Below are 19,966 nucleotides of genomic sequence, written 5' to 3' on the forward strand. Positions count from 1 at the left end.
CGATTGATGGAAAAACATCAAGTCTACGGACAACTCTATTTCCTGCTTTACATTTACAACAAGATAAAATATGGGAGGTCACCCTTCTGGACTTTACAACATACAATTCCATTCCAAACATAACGGAAGATGTAAACAATAAATTTCACTATTACAAGAAAAAGCGTTCCAGTGATGGGTCACAGTTTATGGAAACAGTTACGTTGGGCACAGGTTCTTATGAAATTGAATCCATTAATGAGGAACTACAAAAGAAAATGGGGAAAGAAAATATTGAAATTAAAGCGAATAATAGTTTACTAAGAACAGAAATTAAATCAAGGTTTTACATTGATTTTAAACAACCAAAGTCTTTGGGAATGTTATTAGGATTTCCCCCATCGACTGAAATACTGGAGCCTAACAAAACTCATATCGGTCCAGATACAGTAAATATAATAAAAGTGAATACAATAAATATAATGTGTAATATTGTACAAGGATCGTATAAAAACGGTGGTAACCACCATATTTTACACACATTTTACCCGACTGTTGCACCAGGATTTAAAATAATTGAAAAACCTCATAACCTCGTGTACCTGCCTTTAAATACCACTTCTATTTCAGACATTGAGGTGAGCATATTAGATCAAGACGATAACCCTGTGGACTTTAGAGGTGAAGATATATCATTGTGGCTGCACATTAGAGCCACAACGTAAAAGAAAAAAATCAATGGGGCTAAGCTTTATAAGAAGAGAGTCTCCAAAGGAACCTCTCATTTCTTCAGCAACTAGCAACCAGTTAACGAGAGAAAACATAAATTTCTTGGAAGAAATTGGATTGATTGTAAGTGAACATGGACGTATTGAACATTCGCCAAGGACCTCTGTTCGACGAGAGCCTTTGGGAAAAAGAGTACCACACTCATCATCCTTACGCTTCATCAAAATTTGGAAATAACGATGAAATTCGTATACCAATTCAACAACAGGATGCTTACACATTACCTTGTGAAAGTTACCTATACATAGAAGGTAGGGTAACTAAAAAAGATGGAATGACAGCAGGCTCAACTGTGCCATTTATTAACAATCCAATGTCGTATCTATTCGAAGAAATCAGGTATGAATTATCAGGGATTACAGTAGACTCTACTAAGCGAGTAGGCATTTCTAGTACTTTAAAAAACCTTGTTTCTTTATCATCCAAGGAAACTAATAGTCTACATACATCTGGTTGGGTACTACCTTCTCATAACTCTTTTACACCTTCGTCCAATGGATACTTTGATTTTTGCGTGCCACTTTGGATGCTACTTGGATTTACAGAGGACTATAAAAGGATAATAATTAATATAAAACATGAGTTGGTTTTATTACGCTCATCAACAAACAATGATTTGATTGTTGCACCTGATGGAACAACCTCAGATAAATTGGAGTGGAAAGTTTTTCTAGATAAGATTGTTTGGAGAGTACCTCATCTTAAAATAGCTGATGAACATCGCTTAGCTATTCTGAAGCAGTTAAATTCGGACCGGGAAATTGTGTTACCCTTTAGGAGTTGGGAAATGCACGAATACCCATCTCTCCCAACTACACAAAGACACACATGGAGCATAAAAACCTCTACTCAACTAGAGAAACCAAGATATGTTATATTTGCATTGCAAACTGGAAAAAGAAATGAAATAACTAAACATGCAGGAAAATTTGACCATTGTAATCTTACAAATGTCAAGTTGTTTCTCAATTCTCAGTTTTTTCCATATGACAACTTAAATGTTACATTTACAAAAAACAGATTTTCTCTACTGTATGATATGTATGCAAGATTTCAATCATCCTACTATGGAAAAACAAACTCACCCCTGCTTGACCCTAAAATGTTTGCGTCCGATGCCCCAATAATTGTTATTGACTGTTCAAAACAAAATGAATCGTTAAAATCATCAACAGTTGACATTCGTTTGGAACTAGAGTTTGAAGATAATATCCCTGCAAACACTACGGCTTACTGTTTGATCTTGCATGATTCAATTGTCACATACACCCCGCTTACATGGATTGTAAAAAAAGTGTTGTAATATGACACCTATCCCCATCCTAATATCTTGAAATCGGTATAAATATGAGTGGACACACATGAAAAGGTTCAGACTTGAAAGCACATTCATCGTGGAAACATCGGTTTCAACAAAATGGAGGTTTTCGGAAATTTACAAAACGAGTCGGAAAACGACAGTTATTTTCTAAAAGAAAACGATCATGAAAATTCTAACAATGAACAATATTTGTTGACGCAAAATTTGAAAAGAAAAATCAATGAAGATAACACAGATGATACAACCAATACCAATGAAATGATCCAAAATAACCAACAAGAAAAAATAATCATTGAAAAGAAAACATCAAACAAACGTATGAAAAAACAACAAGAGTGCATTCCTTTTTTCATGTTGAGTGAAATATTTTTGCGCATTGTATATCCCTTATCCGTATGCACCAACAAAAATGTTACGGTTGGATTTTGTAAATTTCTGGATTATTCACCAGGTGTTTTACTCAATCATGGAGGAAAACAAATAACATTTTTTGAAGATTCATGGAACTCTTTTAACAAATCCATACACCTAATTCATTGCTACCTCATTAACAAAGTATATGGGAAGAAAACTAATATAACTGTGGAAAGTTCTGATATTGAAGATGGTAATATTAAAGTTCGTGGTGATTTATTTGTACGAGTTAGAAACCTTTCATCCCACGATGATAAGGTGCTTCTTAACAGAGATGAATTGGAAATATTGATTAATTCTATACCTGCTATTGAAAGATACATGCACCAACTAGAGTCATCTAAAACAACAATTAAAGATTATTTGGTGAATACGATTGAAGATGGACAGGACACTCCTTTGATCTATAGCCCGTTAGATAATTCAATATACAACAGATTGCCACAAGAGGTTTATCTGTTCCGTAACTTGATATGTACACTCCCTCAAAACACAATAAATGACTTGAGTGTAATGGAAGAAGAATCAGTTAAGATAAAAAGTGAAGAAATGATTATGAAGTAGTTAATGAAACAGAGAAGCTTTTACACAATGTATTTAACAAGTGGTGGGGGAAACACATATAATTGAAGTTAACTGTGCAAAATTGCAGTTGCATACGGATATTCATGATGGATGCACAAAAGTACCGATGGAAAGAATTTTCTTGTTTATCTGAACACAACTCTTGTGTAATTGAGTTTCAAGCATTCAGAGGAAACAATGATGAATACATAGTGAAAGAATTAGTTATTTTAGATCTAAAATCTGGCGTAACAAACTACTTTCTTTTTAAAGCACCGTTTCCATTTCATAATCTTAATGAAAAGAATTCAAGAACCAACAAGTGGCTTTCGAAATTCTTCCATCATTTATCATGGCATGAAGGATTTGTGGAATACAGCGAACTTGAAAACATACTGATAAAATATTGTAGCAAGTACAAGTTTATTTTTACATCAGGTTTAGAAAAGTGTGAATTTTTATCATTGTATGTCCCTTCAAGAGCAACAGTTTATAACATTATGAGAAAAAAAGAGCAAAGTTTTCCTGGAATATGCATTGGTGTTAGATGCAACAAACATAGATTTTCTAACTGTGCCATATCTAATGCTTATGGTTTAAAAGCAACACTAGAAAGTGAAATAAAGTGAGCCTTAGTGGAGGGGATAGAGTGGTGGGGGTATATGCATAAATAGAGTTTTGGAGCCAGGAGCTCAACAGTATTATCTCAACATCCCTAATATCATCATTCAACACAAATAATGGCTGACTCAAAACTGCAGACCTTGGTGGATTTATTTAATCAACAATCAAAATCAAGCATACTACCGATTAAAAAATGCTTTGAGCTGAAGGAAAAGAAACAGTACATAATTCACTTTATGAAAAAAGTGGATACATCTGTTGGTGATGGAATCGTTGCAGCATTAAGTGAAGCGCCTTACAAGGGAGGAGACATGCCTCGATTTCAAATTTATCTTCCGAAGTGATTTGTTACATTGCTTCAAAATGAAGATGTGGAGTCGATTGAAGCTGGAAAACTATGTCTTGTCTCTCACGGTCAAACAGGAAATAACTCGACAGAATTAACACTTCAACTACTCTAGTCCTGTAAATTTGTAAATAATTAATTGTAAATTTGAAACATCTATTATTGTTAGACATTGTATTCTTAGAAAATGGTATGTGTGACAATTGTAATAAGAAAAAATAAATAAATAAAAAAAATAAAAAAAAATAATAAAAAATAAACATATTGACCTAATTCGTTAGGTCAATATGTTTATTTTTTTAAAAATTACTCTGAATGACCTTGACCTAATTTCAAGAAAGTATTTATTACTGTTTCACACGTGTTGAGGATTCAGTACAAAAATGAGTGTAGACAAGTTCGGACGTCATGAAGACTATGTTCTTCGGAAAGAAAATATCAATCAATCCCAAGAGAGCTTAATCTTAACTCCTAGTGGTAATTACGACATGAAGAATCGGATATTGCAAAATGTTGGAGAACCAACATTAGATAATGATGCTATAAATCTAAGTTATTTAAAAAACCATTGTTTGATGAAGAATAAGAGTCCAAACGAACTTTTCAATCCTGGGAGCTTCGATGCTTCTAATAATCAAATACGAAATTTAGGTGATGGTGTAAACGACACTGATGCCGTAAATGTCCGAACTCTAAAACGGGAAGTAAACAAATTAATGAGGGAACAGCAGCAACAATATGAAAGATTAAGTATGCTACTTTTCCAGCATGTGCATAGTCACACAACTACCAACTCAAAATAAGAATATATTACAAAAAATAAAATAAAAATGCCATGACTAAGATTTGGATGGATAAATTAACGATGTTCCTAAAGCTTAAGACAAACTTTTCCAATTTAAAAACTGCTGAGTCATGCAATTTAAAATCTGCAATTCAGAATTTTAAAAACTGCTGAGTCATGGACCCAGGGGTGACCAAAGCCCCCTACTCACTGCAATTGCTTTTGCGTACCACAGATTTGGAGCACTGCTTTACCACATCCAAAATTTTTTCTGAAGTTATATTCGTGCCAAAGTATAGAAAGAAGAGGTACAGATACAGGCTTTAATTATCACAAACCAACTGCATCCTTGAGTTAAATTCATTTCTTTCTTTGTTTTCGTGTTTCAAGAGCAAACCTAAACTGCAGTAAACGTCTTTATCCCTCCACCATTGATATATTTCCCTAATTGTTTTGTTCGAAGATTGAAGACTCAATTAAAGACAGAAATCAGTGACATCCTGGGACCTCCCTTTCTTGCTCTAATGAGGTTTATTTAAAGTGTAATTTTATGCTTTTACACGGTGTATTTCATCATTAAACCTATTTCTAATGAATGCTTTCAAATTGTATTGCTTTACTACTTTTTATTGTATTGTGGTAACTTATGAGAGCAAGGAGGTTTTTTGTAAGGAGGTATGGTAGCCCTGGAAAGGTTGTAGTTCTGGCACCACAAATTATATAAATCATTAACTCTATGAGTACAATTGTTTGAAATTATTTTTTTACATTTTTTGTAGACAGAATAACCCAGATTTAAAACCATATTCATTCAACATTTTTTTAAATTTTAATTTCTGCAAATGCATTAGCAAATTTTGTTAAATATAATTTCCCACCTGTTGCATGATATCGTCCACAGAGAACATGCTCTGGAAGAGAGACACTCTCTGACAAGCTCTGATGTTAGTGTTGAGAACTCCTCTCTCTGAGTAGAACATGTCAATCAGCTGCGATAACTTGAGCCTCCCTCCTCCTCCTACCAGGCTGTTCCAAGACTGAGCATTGACACCCAACATCAAACCTGCAACAGAGTTTACGACGCTAATTGAAATAGTCCAAGAAGTTAAAATGGTGCTTTTACTTCCTAAATAAAAGGCGTGTATGCTGTTTGTCATCAATAAACACACATCGACAAAATAACGTTGATTTTTAAAAACAGAGGAAATAAAAGCTAGGCCAACTACTTTAATTCACTAGACAAACTAACTCAGGTTGCACAGCAGACATAATGCTATTCAGAGTAGTTCTTAATGTTAATGTTATGAGTCGGTGTGTGTGTTTATTAATGAAGATGTATGTTGGACTAGATCGACTAATTTGATGTTTGATTTTACAATGAGTCTTATGACAGAAGAGTAGTAGCATAACAAAAATAATTAAATATAGACTGTCAGCCGTGCTGTGGTTACCATAGGTTCCGGTGCTCACCGCCAGGAGCGCCATGTAGTTAAGTAGCGTGTACGCCGTAACTAAATGGCGCTCCCAGCGGTTTGCGCCAGAACCTATGGTAACCACAACACAGCTGACGGTCTATATTTAATTCTTTTGTCTATGGTAGTAGTTGTCGGAACACTTCATAAGAGGACGGACAAGGTTCATAACATGTTATATATTTGAAAATAAAGCTATCCTGAAAGTCAAAACCATAGTTCAACAAAAAATTTAGATGACTTTGATACTCAAGGTGTTTAACATCTTTATTGTAAAAATATCTAAAGCCTCTACAGGATAGGTGTCTGTAGGTGTGTAGGTAGGTGTCTAAGAATGTTGTATGTTTACCGTCAACAGCGCCGCGTATGTCAGTGTCTGTGAGAGCGTCCTTGTTGTCTTCTTGTAGGAAGTAATATCTCGGCAACACTGAGTCGTTCCAACCTCCGTTGAGACCAATCCTCATCTGACTAGAGCTGAGTGGTCCTTGCAACAACGCCACCTCTCCTATCTCACCTGTCAATCATTATCATAAACATTACTTTGAGACGGTGGCGCACATCTGAATGCAAGCTGATTGTAAAATGAGTTGATCAGTGTAGCTTTGTAACTCACTACGATCAGCTGTTTCCTTAGCCAGGATGAACACTTAACATTTAAGTCTCTTTACTCACCTGATAATGTGGCTGCCCAGATGTTACTGATGTTTGGATTGTTGTCAGAAACTCCGTAGAGTCGGGGAAACTTGTAGTTTTTGCCTCGAAGAGAATTGGCTTTAGCCACGAGGATCAAGTTCCTACGACTAACAGACTGTGATTGAAGTCCAGCTGCGATTCCTCCCACTATCAACCCAAACTTGACTGCTCCGAACCTTAAAACAGTGCAATTACAGGGTAAATATTATGAACTTACTGTGGCTTATTGAAAGCCATCAAAGTATCTTTAAATTACTAATAACAATGACATTTGCAGATTTTATGCGGATTATGATACCATTCAACTCAAAGCACAACGAAAATACTTTTAATCAGAGCATAGACTAACCAACACAACGGACTTCTCATCCCATTGTAAAATTTGAAACTTGTTTTTCATATCTAGTTAATGTTGGTAACAATGGGCACTATAGTGTTGACGAAATTTAGTTTATATTATAGTACGGTTAATTTCATGATTTGTGCTTTAATTTTTGGCTATACTGTATAATTAGAGGACGAGTTATTGTTTATGATTAGGATAGTTTTGTTTAACTGAACATGGTTTTATTTATAACTGAAATAACACAAAAGAAATTGTAAATAAAAACACGATCCTATTGGCACCGGAGGGAACTAACAATATAATATTTTCTTCAGCTGATCCATAAGGATGACAAATCTACTAAGAGATTATGTTTAATCTATGATCAGAGGCGGCTATTGGAGGTAAGGGGTTAGTCTCCCTCTCACTTTTATAGGGATACAATAATAAATTAATGTTTTGTTTATTCATAATTCAACCCCATGACTTTCGGTTGTTCTTTCCCTACTACTCATATGAATTGTCTAATGGCCACTTCTTTCAACAAAGCTAAGCTAAGACAATGGCAAAGGTGATCATCTAAGATATATAACACAAATTTAATTTTAATAATACATTGTTTTATCAAACTAATACAATTTTAAACTAGGTATTTTTTTACAACTGTAACTTTTTTCACTAAACTTCTGATGGAGGCCAGTTAATAGACATTGTTATCAAAATGGAAAAGATTATTAATAACATTGGTACAAGTTCAAAAATAAGCCCAACAGTATCAAATTCAGTCTTTTACTGAACATCATGGTTCGATAGTTCATTAATAATCTAAAAATATTCCAGATTTTCATCAATCAACAAGGAATACGATCCTACAAGCAAGATACCATAAGGACCCTATGCTATATCATTCAACAGTCAATGAAACTTTTTTCGTTTTTGTTTTTGATACCATACCTTGTCTTCACAACACCAGTTTCTAGAGGACATGAAAGCCCATTGTAGGCTCCTCCAAGCCATCTGCTGGACATCTGCTGTCTGAAACAATATAAATATAAGTGGCTGAAAAGTAACTTGCACCCCATCTTAACTTTTCAACTATTTCAGATATATGAAATCGGTTTGCGACAACCTTCTTAGTTATGAGGAGCTACAATAATGATGGCTAATTTTGAAAATTTTGCTCTTACCAGTGGGGGTGGGGGGTAGCTCAAAATTTTCAAATAGGAAGTATTGTCTATTTTGGTATGATTTTACAGGTCTTGACAAAACTAAACAATTAACATAAAGAAAATAGAAATCAAACAACTTGGCACAACAACAACAACAAAATGGCAACTAAAATTGATTAAGACAATGGTTATTAAAAGTCATTTTTAACTTTAAATTTAATTAAAAGTTAAATTTAATTTTTAATTTTTAACTATATACAGGGTAATCTTATGAAGAAGTTACTATTTTTTTATTAATATGGTATACCACACTAGACGTTTTGAAAACTCTATCAACTTGAAATTCTACAGTTATAACAGACATGTGTAAAAAAAGCTTTTTTCTCATTTCATTCTGATTAATTAGAACATAAAGTCCAAGTAACAAAACAAAGAAATTTGAAAATAGTACCATGTAGGTACATGTGTAGGCTTAGTACCCATACATACCAAATTTCATAAAAATCCAACCACTATTGTCTGTAGCCCTGCACACATCCACACACTCAGCCGTCACTCCAAAAAAAGCTTTTTTGGGTTCTGTGTTATCCAATCAAAAATATTTCCACCCAAGACGCAAACTCAAAAATGTTGGCAAATATACTTTCTCCATAAGAGACAAGAAAGTAAAAAGCTGATTTTCTCAACCGGACATCCTAATAGCTACTATGTGAGCTTTATACTTTATCACATACTCTTTATGATGTCCTGCCAGTATCTCCACCTCCTCCTGGTAGGTTCTAGTGTCCCGAGGGATGCGGCTGTTCCATATGTTGGGACGGACGTAGTTTGGCCGCACGTAGTTGGTCAGCTGATTACATGTTACACTCTCGTCCCCTCTCTCATTACGATCAACTGACGAACTCAACATCAGGTGAAGGGCACACTGCAGACGTCAATAGTGTGAATGTCTATTCTCATAGTAACAGCTATTTTTTCAGAATAACTCTCGTCTTAATACTATCTTCTGATATAAAATGCACAATACATATTAAAACATCATATTAAACTACTTACAGTAGCTAAAAACACAAAATATTGATAACAAGTTTGAAAGCTGCACAGGAATGACATTTAAAGCTATCTGTGAGATTGCAAACCCTTACAATGATGTTTTTTTCTTCATATTTTCTTATTCTGTAATCATCTAAACATTTTAATACTTCTTCTTTGAAATTAATCCTTGCCATTAGACATCTGACATTAGTTACCTGATATGGACTCTAATCTCCATAAAATCCAAATGAAAAAATTAAATGTGTAAATGATTTTTGCTATTACTGTTTTTTTTGTTTTATTTTTAATATTGAGTAAATGAGAGATATTTTCATTCAATGTGTTAAAAAATAAGTTGTGAATAACTAATAAAACTTGACACTCTAAAATTGAAGTGAAAAATACCTTTTCTTCAGTCCTTAGAGCTGTATCTGGAAAAGTATTGCCACTTGATGGTATCAACCCATCCATAAGGATTTTGTACCGGTAAAATTGGTTTCCTGAAGGTCCATAAGGTACAACATAAGGGGATGGTGCAATGTCCGGATTCCTCTCAATACCATCGAGGCGATAACTGGAAATGTGTAAAAGTTAAAATAAAATTTAGTAACATATTTAGAAAGATTATAGGCATATTATTTCTTTATTTTTGTAGAAATAGTAAAAAATTATTAGTGTCATAACCTCCTCCAGTATGAACATTTAGGTCATACAGTAACTGGCTGGGTAGCTGAGGTACTCGCCAAACTATCAAAAGGACGCCGTTTTGATCCTGAGAAAAGCCAGTAGCTTTTTGAAACTTCAAAACTGGACCCAAAACTTTCTTTGACCATTGGGCTTTAAATAAATGATCTTGGCTAATGAAAGAGCTGATCTTATAGTCATAGTAGCAAAGCTACAGATCATCATCACACTTCATACTTCACTAATATTTGGGTTAAAATACGCACCTAGTTGGTCTCGGACTATATAAACACTATAGTCAATGGTGGCGTCCACATCTCAATTGGTAGTAGGGTGACAAAATGGTATAAGAGTAGATAAATTTATAAGGTTTTCAATATAGTTATTGATTAATTAAATTGTTATAGATTTTACTCCCTTGTCTTGTAGTAACTCTCCTTTTCATATCTTACTATTACTCCTTATCATACACCGAGTTACTGCTTAAAGATATTGATAGTCATACAGTTCTCATTGCTTTGAAAACTCGATTAGATAAAGTTGTAAAAAAAGTATTGAAATTAAATTACTGTATGTAAAGTAGTCCACTGATCTGTTTATTGACTAAAATAAACCAATATTGGTAGCTAATGATATAGTTTTTAAGTTCGAACATAATAAAAAAACCAAAGATCAACATTGAATTATTACATCAATTTTTGTTCCGGTAATGTTTCATTTTCCAATTAAACCTTTAGGAAAATAAACTATATTATTTTTTATGTATTAATTCTTTGAGACCGTGTCATACATTTTGGTGTGTATTTAAAGCAGATTATAAAAATGCAGAAATATTGTAGAATGGAGTGTGATGCCTTGTTTAGCTTTGATGCTGAATAAACTCAGCTGTTTTATGATCGAATCTCGACCATTTATTGACAGCCCATTGACCAAGAACAGCTGCTCTCAGATTCAAACCATAAAAAAAGACTTTTCTCAGGAATGAATTTATGGATTCTGATTACTTGAGCTTTAGCAAGCTGTTGCTGTTTCCACATTGATCTCCTCACAAATCTAGTCTAGGTACCATAACACTGTCTGTTCTACCTGGTCATGATCTGTGTGGAGAGAGTCCTCATGTCCAAGAATGTCCCAGGTAGAGTCTCCAGTTTACGGATGATTGCCAGGAGAGTGTTTAGTGTCATCGGTGGGAGGTTTTCTCGTGTAAGTAACGTAGAGTTGCGGTAACAATCTACTAAACTGTCCGGAATGACAGCTTGTAGTCCACTCTGGTCTGTCTGTCCATGGGTTAACTGAGGAGCTTAAAATAAAACTTGAAGTTAAAGGATGCTTTGAAGTAAACCATTGTGCTAAATATACAATAGTTGTAATGTTCTCCACCCTTTGCAGAGCTACAGGGGGTGGTCAATGCTCCTCCTTAGGGGAGGGATACAGAAACAAAGTTTTTCAAATAATTGTTAGCGTGAATATATTTAAAAAATTTTAAAACAAAATTTATAAGTGTAAACATACTAGTAACTAAGTTATAGGTAAATTGTATTTATGAAGTTGTCTATACGGTATTAAACATATTTTGGAATCTGGTTAACCCTCCAGTACACGCGCCGTTGACTCAGAGTCCGCACGTTTGAAAAAGCGCGCCGAAATAAGTGAATCCGCGAGCGAATGACATGACGTGCCATCTACCTTCCCCCACTACCTAAGGACAATGGTGGTGTTTTGACCGTCTTAGCGCCAGTTGGCCTTGAGCTAAGAGAGTGTAAAGTTAGGTGGGTCATGTTTCAAGAGGATGAAGAACGAAGCCAGCGATTGACTGATTGGTTTTCAACAAGACATTTTCAATTTAAAATAGTTCTAATTATTTTGAAATTTATCTATATTTATTCTCCTATATTTGGATTATTTGAAATTTTGATGCTATATGAACTTTATTAGGTATGTAAAAGAGCGTTCCCAGTAAGAAGTAAGATGCGGAATGCCTGTCCGCACTCGTGTACTGGTGTTACTAATAGCCGTGCGTCTACTGGAGGGTTAAGAATTATTACATGACTTTGCAAGTTTAAGTTGGTACGAGAAGTGCAGCCATGTCTGGTCTGGGGTTTGCTTAAAACATAGAGTGCTACAATGTTAAACTTAACAAAATCTTATCAAATTACTCTTGATCGTAGGTCGTTCATCTTAATTGTCACTGCTGACTTTGTCCATCTCCCCTTTGTTTTTTTATTCAAAAGTGAATGGTAAAAGTTAATATGTTTATTGATTTGGTACAACTATACCGTACCAATGTAAACCACTATCAAACCTTTTATGTACCTAACACACAAAAATTGAACCATTTACCTGAGAGTATTGCTGCAAAGAGGAGAAGACTGTAGAAGGTCATTTTCAAGTCTGTATTGACCAGTGATGAAAAGATTGATGACCGCTTGCTGGTACAAGATCAGGTCCTGTTTGCCCCTAAACAAGTTGTGTTATAATTTAATTTGTTAATCAATGTCAACAAGTGCTGATTGGTAATTAACTAAAGTTAATTTTTGTATTTGTTGTTGTTTGTTGTATTATGTTGTGACAACTAGTGAACAATTATTTTTCATCACAGTGCAAATAATCACCCTATGCCTCTTGTTTTTAACAATAAAATATTATTCCATAGTTAATTAATTATGTAACTCTTTTTGAAGTTGTCAGCATAGGTAGTTTTTTTTTTTTTTTTAATCAGCTACCCAGTGATGGACCTTGACAAGGAGGGAGCTAAGAGGGGTAAAAGAGGGGGGCCCGGGGGTCCTCCTCCAGAAAATGTTGTAATTATGTAGCTGATTGGTGACTTTTTGTAGCCCTTTAAAATGTTGTAATTATGTACCTGATTGGTGACTTTTTGTAGCCCTTTTTAACATCTAGAACTGTGTACAAACCCTGTAGCCACCCCCCCCCCTTTGGTATCATCACTGCTTTTTGTACCTAATACAATAACGCTCCTGTTTGAGCTAGGAACGGTTTTTATTAGGACGGGCTAATTATTGTTTGGGACACAAAAATTCATGTGTTTAGATAGATTGGAAATTAAATATTTTTGTAAATCTCAGACTATAAGGCGTAGAGTGACTCTTTTTGACCTCAGCCCAAGTTTCATAAATCAACGAAATAAAAATGAGCAAGGGTTGAAAAAACCTTTTGCTTTTTTGGTGAACTACCTAAATTTTTTGTAATATTGCACCTATGTCATATTACAAACTATGTTATTAAAACAAACATACTACAAAAAACTACAATACCAAAAAGCGTTTAGTAAGTACTTTAATTAGTAAATTATGTCTGTTACAATAAATAATTGTGTTTTTGTTCATTTTACCAGTGCTTGATTTTGGGGGGGAACGCGGCAAAACGGAGTTCAAGTACCTCTTTTCAGAAAATTAAAAATATTGACATCAATAGTTTCTAATCACAGGTTATAGTTCCGGCACCTCATTTTTTTACAAATCGAGCACTGCATTTTACTATTGATATGTATAACTATTGAAAGGAATGTAACAATAAGCTACAACCGATTAAAACAATCGATAAGGTAAAACACTTTTTACTACCTAGGGAGGAAAAGAGGTACCTACTTAAGTTCCGCAACACATGTATTAAAAATCAACCAATTGTTTTTGTTTCGATTTGGTTCATCCAAGCAGATCAATAATTGGCAGGTGCTATCTCTCAGTGTACCTATATCAAACATAGATAACACTCCCATCCAAGAGTAATGGTGGGTTAAGTGTTGACTCAACTTATTACCTCCATTTACCTATAGGCCTAAGTTGTGTGTGGCGAGAGTTATAAAGTTATACAGTATTGCTAAATAATTTTTAGCTACTAAAATATAAAGCCCCTCAAAGTTTTCCCCGTGTTTTCTTATGAATAAAATATTGGAATTGGACTGTGATATCTCTAAAATAGTTTTGGTTTAGTAAAATGTCACAAACTGTCAAAATAACAGAAAGTGGTTGTTTTGTCAATTTTAGATTAAAGTTTTGTGTGAAACATATTTCATACCTACTAATATATTGACTATTGGATACAGAAGTAGACAGCCCATAAAAAAAAATAGGATTGCTAAGGTACCGGTAAGACTGCATAATATCAATTGTATACAAGCAATTCAAAGTCTAAAATGATTAGTTGAGAAATTAGCAATTTAGTAATAGATCAGCACAATCTGTCAGCGGCTCACATCAACTATGACAATTTTGATTTTAAAACTAGCAACAACTTTAACATGGGGATGGAATGTCTTGCAGTTTGGTTATGTTATGATTAACATTTCAGAAAGAAATATTATATATATACAGTATATATTTATATGTATTTGATTTTTTTTTAGCCAATTGGTGAATAGAAATCTCTTTCTTTAACGTTGGTTGTGTCAGTTTCATTCTTATGTAGTACTACTTGTTAGTAAAGACTTTTATCTTTATCAGTAGTAGGATTATAAAAAATTGTATCATACCTGTAAACAATGTCTGAATATGCACAACTCTTATTTTCAGTTTTGGCAGTATGAAATCTCTTAATAGAAACACAAATCACTTTTTACCACTCCAAACCCTTACTAAACATAATTGTAAACTTTTACATGAGTTAAACTACAATTACCACCGGATGTATCAAAATATAGGGAAACGGCTAAACAGTAAAACTATGTGTTAAGTTCGTCATGACTCTGAGTTTAACAATGAAGAGACATGAGTGAATGTGTTTTGAAGAGAAGTGGAAGAGGGAGAGGTGTGTCCCATACAAAACAATGCTTGGCTAGTGAAGACAATAGCTGCAACTAACTGATGGTAGAACACTGCACTCAGCCAGACAAAATCCATCCTGTTGGCTTCACACTGCAATCCGAAGGCAACATTTCTCCAACTTTGATGAATGCCTCTGACGAGACTGATGAATGACTGCAGCCAGGCAACATAATGCAAAACAATGTGCAAATGTTTAGGAACTTTTCAAACCCGAAATTCATCTACTCTTTAGACAAATTGTCCGCACACCCTACTCCATTCACTTTCGTCAACTGGTGTTGGACCTTATAGTAGTGTTTGAAACCAAAGAAAATGATGACAGAACGTGACTTATACTTGATGGGGGTAAACAAATTTTCTTTAAAAACGTTTTTGTTTACTATGAGAAAAATAATAGTCCCATAGGGGTGGTAACTGGCTCGAATAGTATCGGAAGAAGTAAAGACCTCAAAATTGGTCTTGAGTGTGTAGTGTCAGCTGATGTTGCCTTAGCGCTTAGCAACCCTTATGATTATTATTGTTATTGGGATTTTTGTATAGGAATGTAGACACTTGTAACTCTTCTATTGAAATACTTATTGCTTGGTCGTAAGATTATTTGAAATGACACGAACAACCACGACCCAAATGGTGACCCCGAAGTGATTTGTTATCTAAAGAGTGTTATTTTATTTAAAGAGCTTTATCCTTTTGTATTTCCTCTAATAACGATGTCATTGGAAGAGCTGCAAACTCAACTCGCCAAACTTAGAACTGCGAATGAAGAACTGTGTCAACGGATCAGACAACCCAGCACTTCTCAAAATATTTTGATCGACAGAGTAGCTGCCATTTTGACCTGAAAGACCAAGTCTGTGGTTCTGAGAAGTTGACTCACAATTTCTTATAAGTATCTGGAATAACCAACGACGACACGTGAATAACCAAGTTTCATTACGTGATCTCGCAATATTGGACACAGGAATTGCTGCTGAGGTCAAAGACATTATAACAAACTCTCCTCAAGGAGATAACTATGGACACTTAAAGAAGAAACTGATTGAACGCCTCTCTGCATCCGAAGAGCAATGTATGCAGCGGCTGCTGAGTGGTGAGTGATGGAGATTGAAGCCTTCCCAATTTTTGAGGCATCTTAGGTCTCTTGCGTGCTCGACACCCATTCAGGGCAACATGCTTCGTCAAATGTGGCTAAGACGACTCCCTCCTCATTCACAAGCCATATGGAACTTGAGCATCTTAAAACTTGAACTTCTTTAATCTTGAATCCTTAGACAAACTGGCCAAACTTGAGGATAAGATCGTGGAGGTGGCTGATATTCCTTCAATACCTGGTATTTGTGCAGTCTCTTCAGGTAACGCTTCTTTATTAAACGCAATAGAATCCCTCTCTAAACAAGTTCAAGCATCCAAAAGTCTTGAGTTGAACTAACTCGATGGAGACCTTATTGACCTTAATGTACAGACAACACGTGTAGTTTATGTCTTAAGGCAAAGAGGTGGGCTATTGTTTCTGGCCACTACAAACTCTTGGCAGTTGAAAAATGCTACAAAAACTACTTGCTTTTTTATGTAAGAAAAATCTTGCTATAATATGTACCGCGTTTAGGGTATTTGTGGACCCAGGCCAAATTAACCCCAGAAACCTCCGTCCCTCACGTGAAGTGGGTGGAGCTTCTCAGCAATCGCGGTGATATTGTGAAGTTCTCCGACGATTGTTGAAAGATTATTAATTTTGTAAAATATCCAATTATTAAATGGAAGTTATATAACAGATGAACAATATAATGTTGGAGGAAATGAAAGTATTTTATTCCCTCCACCATACCTCTCTGATTCTCTTCCACATTTAAGCCTCTTATCAACCATGTTTACTGAATCCTTAGTAAACCACTTACCTAATACCATTGACTATAGTCAAAGCTAATCTACACTGTTACTTATATTTCAAAATCCTCGTCTACACAAAATTGTATTAGCTAAAGTATTTTGTTTTAAAATAAAAATTGTCTCTTACCTTTGTAAGTTTGGTGCAGTTTCAGGGCTTGTCCCACGTCCCACTTACTGTACCACACCTAGACTGACAAAGTGACTTATCTCTTATCATCCCGAGATAAGATAAGGTACAGCAGATTACCTTCATGATTCACTGGTGAAGAACCAATCACCTGTTTGTTTGAACAATCAAATTATTTTATTTAATCATACTTCATTCAATGTTAATCATTTTTCATAACAATATTGTGTTATGGGGAAGCTAAAAGATTTCTAAATATATGAAGGTGACTTGACATTTGGTTTGTTAAGTTTTCTTTAATATCTCATATTGTTATTCTCATAGAAGTAGTGTAAATTTTTATAGGATTACAAGTGCTGTATTTTACAGATTCCTGGAATTTGTATTATTCATATTCATATAAGCAAATTTCCCGTTGACTGTTAACAAAAGTTCCGTAATTTTTTACATCAAAAAAAATTTTTCAACCCCTCTAACAGGGTAGGGGGAGACTTATTTTTTTCAAATAGCAACCCCTATTGAGTGACCCCTCATTTTGAAGGATTTGTCAAAAGAAACACAATGACGCAAACCCGAGGTGGATATCTCACCCCTAGCCAAAATGGCAGGTATTCCAAGATTTTATTGACTGTATGTGAAAAAGCACAAATTTCACAAATATGGAAACAAATCTGTATTTTTAAAACCGTAATAATTAGAAATATTCTGTTTGTGGAATTGATTGTTAACATAGGCTCAGCAATTTTTTTTAAATCAACAGTATTTTTTAACCCCTTTAACAGGGTAGGGGATGGGGGTGATTTATTTTTTAAATAACAACCCCTATTGAGTGACTCCTCATTTTGAAGTTTGTCAAAAGAAAAACAATTATGCAAACCCAGGGCCGTCCCTAGGGTTGGCGGCGGCCTGGAGCAAATGTGGTTTGGCGCCCCCCCCCCCCCCCCAGTAATAGTCACATTCACATATTTTAATACTATGTTAATACAAATAGCCGCTGCGCGGCGCCCCCTCAGCCACAGCGCCCGGGGCAACTTGCGGTTGCCCCCCCCTTCGGACGGCCCTGTGCAAACCCGAGGTAGATATTTCATCCCTACCTAAATGGCGGGTATTCCAAAATTTGATTTATGTGAAAAAGCACCCATTTTGGAATACCCGCCATTTTGGGGGTGAGATATTCACCTCCGATTTGGTCATTGTGTTTCTTTTGACAAGCCCTTCAAAATGAGAGGTCACTCATTAGGGGTTGCTATTTGAAAAAAATAAGTCACCCTCTAACCCCAACCTGTTAGGGGATTATACAATTTGTTTGGTGTAAAAAATAGCGGAACAGAATCAATGCTACAAACAGAGTATTAGCGAATTTCCCTATAGGGAAGTAGCTATTACCGTAGGTCTCATGGTAGACCTAAGCCCGGGACCGATTTACTTTTTCATTTTGATGTCCCCAGAGGCCAAAAAGACCATTCGTTCAAATTTTTATATATATATATATATATACTAGCTGACCCGGCGAACTTCGTATCGCCTAAGTTATAGGTTTCCCCTAAGACAGACCGATGGAAAGAAAGTACCGTTACGTTTAATTTTCAAGATGATCTCGTTCGCATCGCTCAATCACGTCCTGGTTGAAGTTCGTTCGCTACGCTCACTCACCTTTGGGTTGGAGCTCGTTCGCTACGCTCACTCACCTTTAGGTTGGAGCTCGTTCGCTGCGCTCACTTGCCTTCAGGTTAGCTCGTTCGCTACGCTCACTCGCCTCCAGGTTGAAGTTCGTTCGCTACGCTCACTCACCTTTTGGTTGCAAATTAGCTGTTGTCATAAATGTAAAAGAAATAATAGTGCTGCACCCTGTTGGTAATCCTTGTAACTTTAATGCTATTGAACATCATAGAACAGAACCAACTTGTTTAATTGAAACAGCTGTTAAGATTCATTAATTCCATTTCTCATAAGGTTAACATGGGAAACTCCAGAGCCACTGGGGCGGAGCCCTTTTAAGAATTTCGAAACGGGAAATAGTTTACGTCCGATTCGCATACCTACAGAATTTACACACCAAATTTCATAACGATCGGTGAAGTCGTTCCGGAGGAGTTTGCAGACAAACACTGTGACACGAGAATTTTATATATTAGATAGATATACCGGGTGTCCCACGAAGGGGTTTAAACGTTTGATTTCATATTACAAGCCCATTCATGCACCGAACTTTTTGAAACTTTACACAGTTTACAAAGTAGGTTCTAAAAATATTCTGGAAAAATTTCAACTCACTAACCTTAGTAGAAACAAAATGGTGGCATATTGACAAATTTACCAATGTGCTTTCTATAAAAACTACTTTCATGATTTATTATTAGTTATTTATTTATTATTATTATTATTATTTATTAGTTATTTGATTTATTTTTAGTTTTCCATTAGGCTATGTTCTAGTTTTTTTTTTATTTAAAAGTCATATTGCCCTGGAAAGTAACAATAAAAATATTTTTTAAAACCAAAAATACATTTTTTAATGTTTTTAAAGTAACGTTTTTCAATATGCCGCCATTTTGTTTCTACTAAGGTTAAAGAGTTGAAATTTTTCCAGAATATTTTTAGAACCTACTTTGTAAACTGTGTAAAGTTTCAAAAAGTTCGGTGCATGAATGGGCGCGTAATATAAAATCAAACGTTTAATTTAAACCCTTTCGTGGGACACCCTATCAGGGCCGGATTTACCTTTATGCCGCCTGTAGGCTACAAGTCCTCATGCCGCCCCTTATATATGTATATATTTACTGCTGAAAACATATTTATAGGAAAATTACCCCCGCTCTACCTCGTGGTAATATTTGGTTATTCATGCGCACAGACTAATTTTTGCCGATCTGCACAGTAGCCTACCGCTCGGTAGTCGGCGATCGAAAATACACGTGCAAACATAAAATATAACCTACGAATACTATTACTATATAATCATTCCACTCAAT

The 19,966-nt window shown here is 35.1% G+C and overlaps 1 protein-coding gene across 1 annotated transcript in view; it reads right to left on the reverse strand.

Moving 5' to 3' along the window:
* The window catches only part of LOC128990245 (uncharacterized), a 52,669-nt gene that overhangs the window by 30,794 nt on the left and 1,909 nt on the right, over positions 1 to 19,966 (reverse strand). Inside the window, exons 2-10 of the mRNA XM_054412553.1 lie at positions 16,995 to 17,145; positions 12,540 to 12,656; positions 11,286 to 11,499; positions 9,921 to 10,089; positions 9,215 to 9,405; positions 8,266 to 8,346; positions 6,966 to 7,162; positions 6,643 to 6,807; positions 5,700 to 5,884 (exon numbers count right to left, since the gene is read on the reverse strand). Of these exons, the coding sequence (XP_054268528.1) occupies positions 5,700 to 5,884; positions 6,643 to 6,807; positions 6,966 to 7,162; positions 8,266 to 8,346; positions 9,215 to 9,405; positions 9,921 to 10,089; positions 11,286 to 11,499; positions 12,540 to 12,582 (1,245 nt within the window). The 5' untranslated portion in view covers positions 12,583 to 12,656; positions 16,995 to 17,145. The remainder of the gene's footprint in view (positions 1 to 5,699; positions 5,885 to 6,642; positions 6,808 to 6,965; positions 7,163 to 8,265; positions 8,347 to 9,214; positions 9,406 to 9,920; positions 10,090 to 11,285; positions 11,500 to 12,539; positions 12,657 to 16,994; positions 17,146 to 19,966) is intronic.

The sequence above is a fragment of the Macrosteles quadrilineatus genome, unplaced genomic scaffold (genome assembly GCF_028750875.1).
Source record: "Macrosteles quadrilineatus isolate MER2022 unplaced genomic scaffold, UCM_ALF_1.0 Scaffold_3__2_contigs__length_128488019, whole genome shotgun sequence".
NCBI lineage: Eukaryota > Metazoa > Arthropoda > Insecta > Hemiptera > Cicadellidae > Macrosteles > Macrosteles quadrilineatus.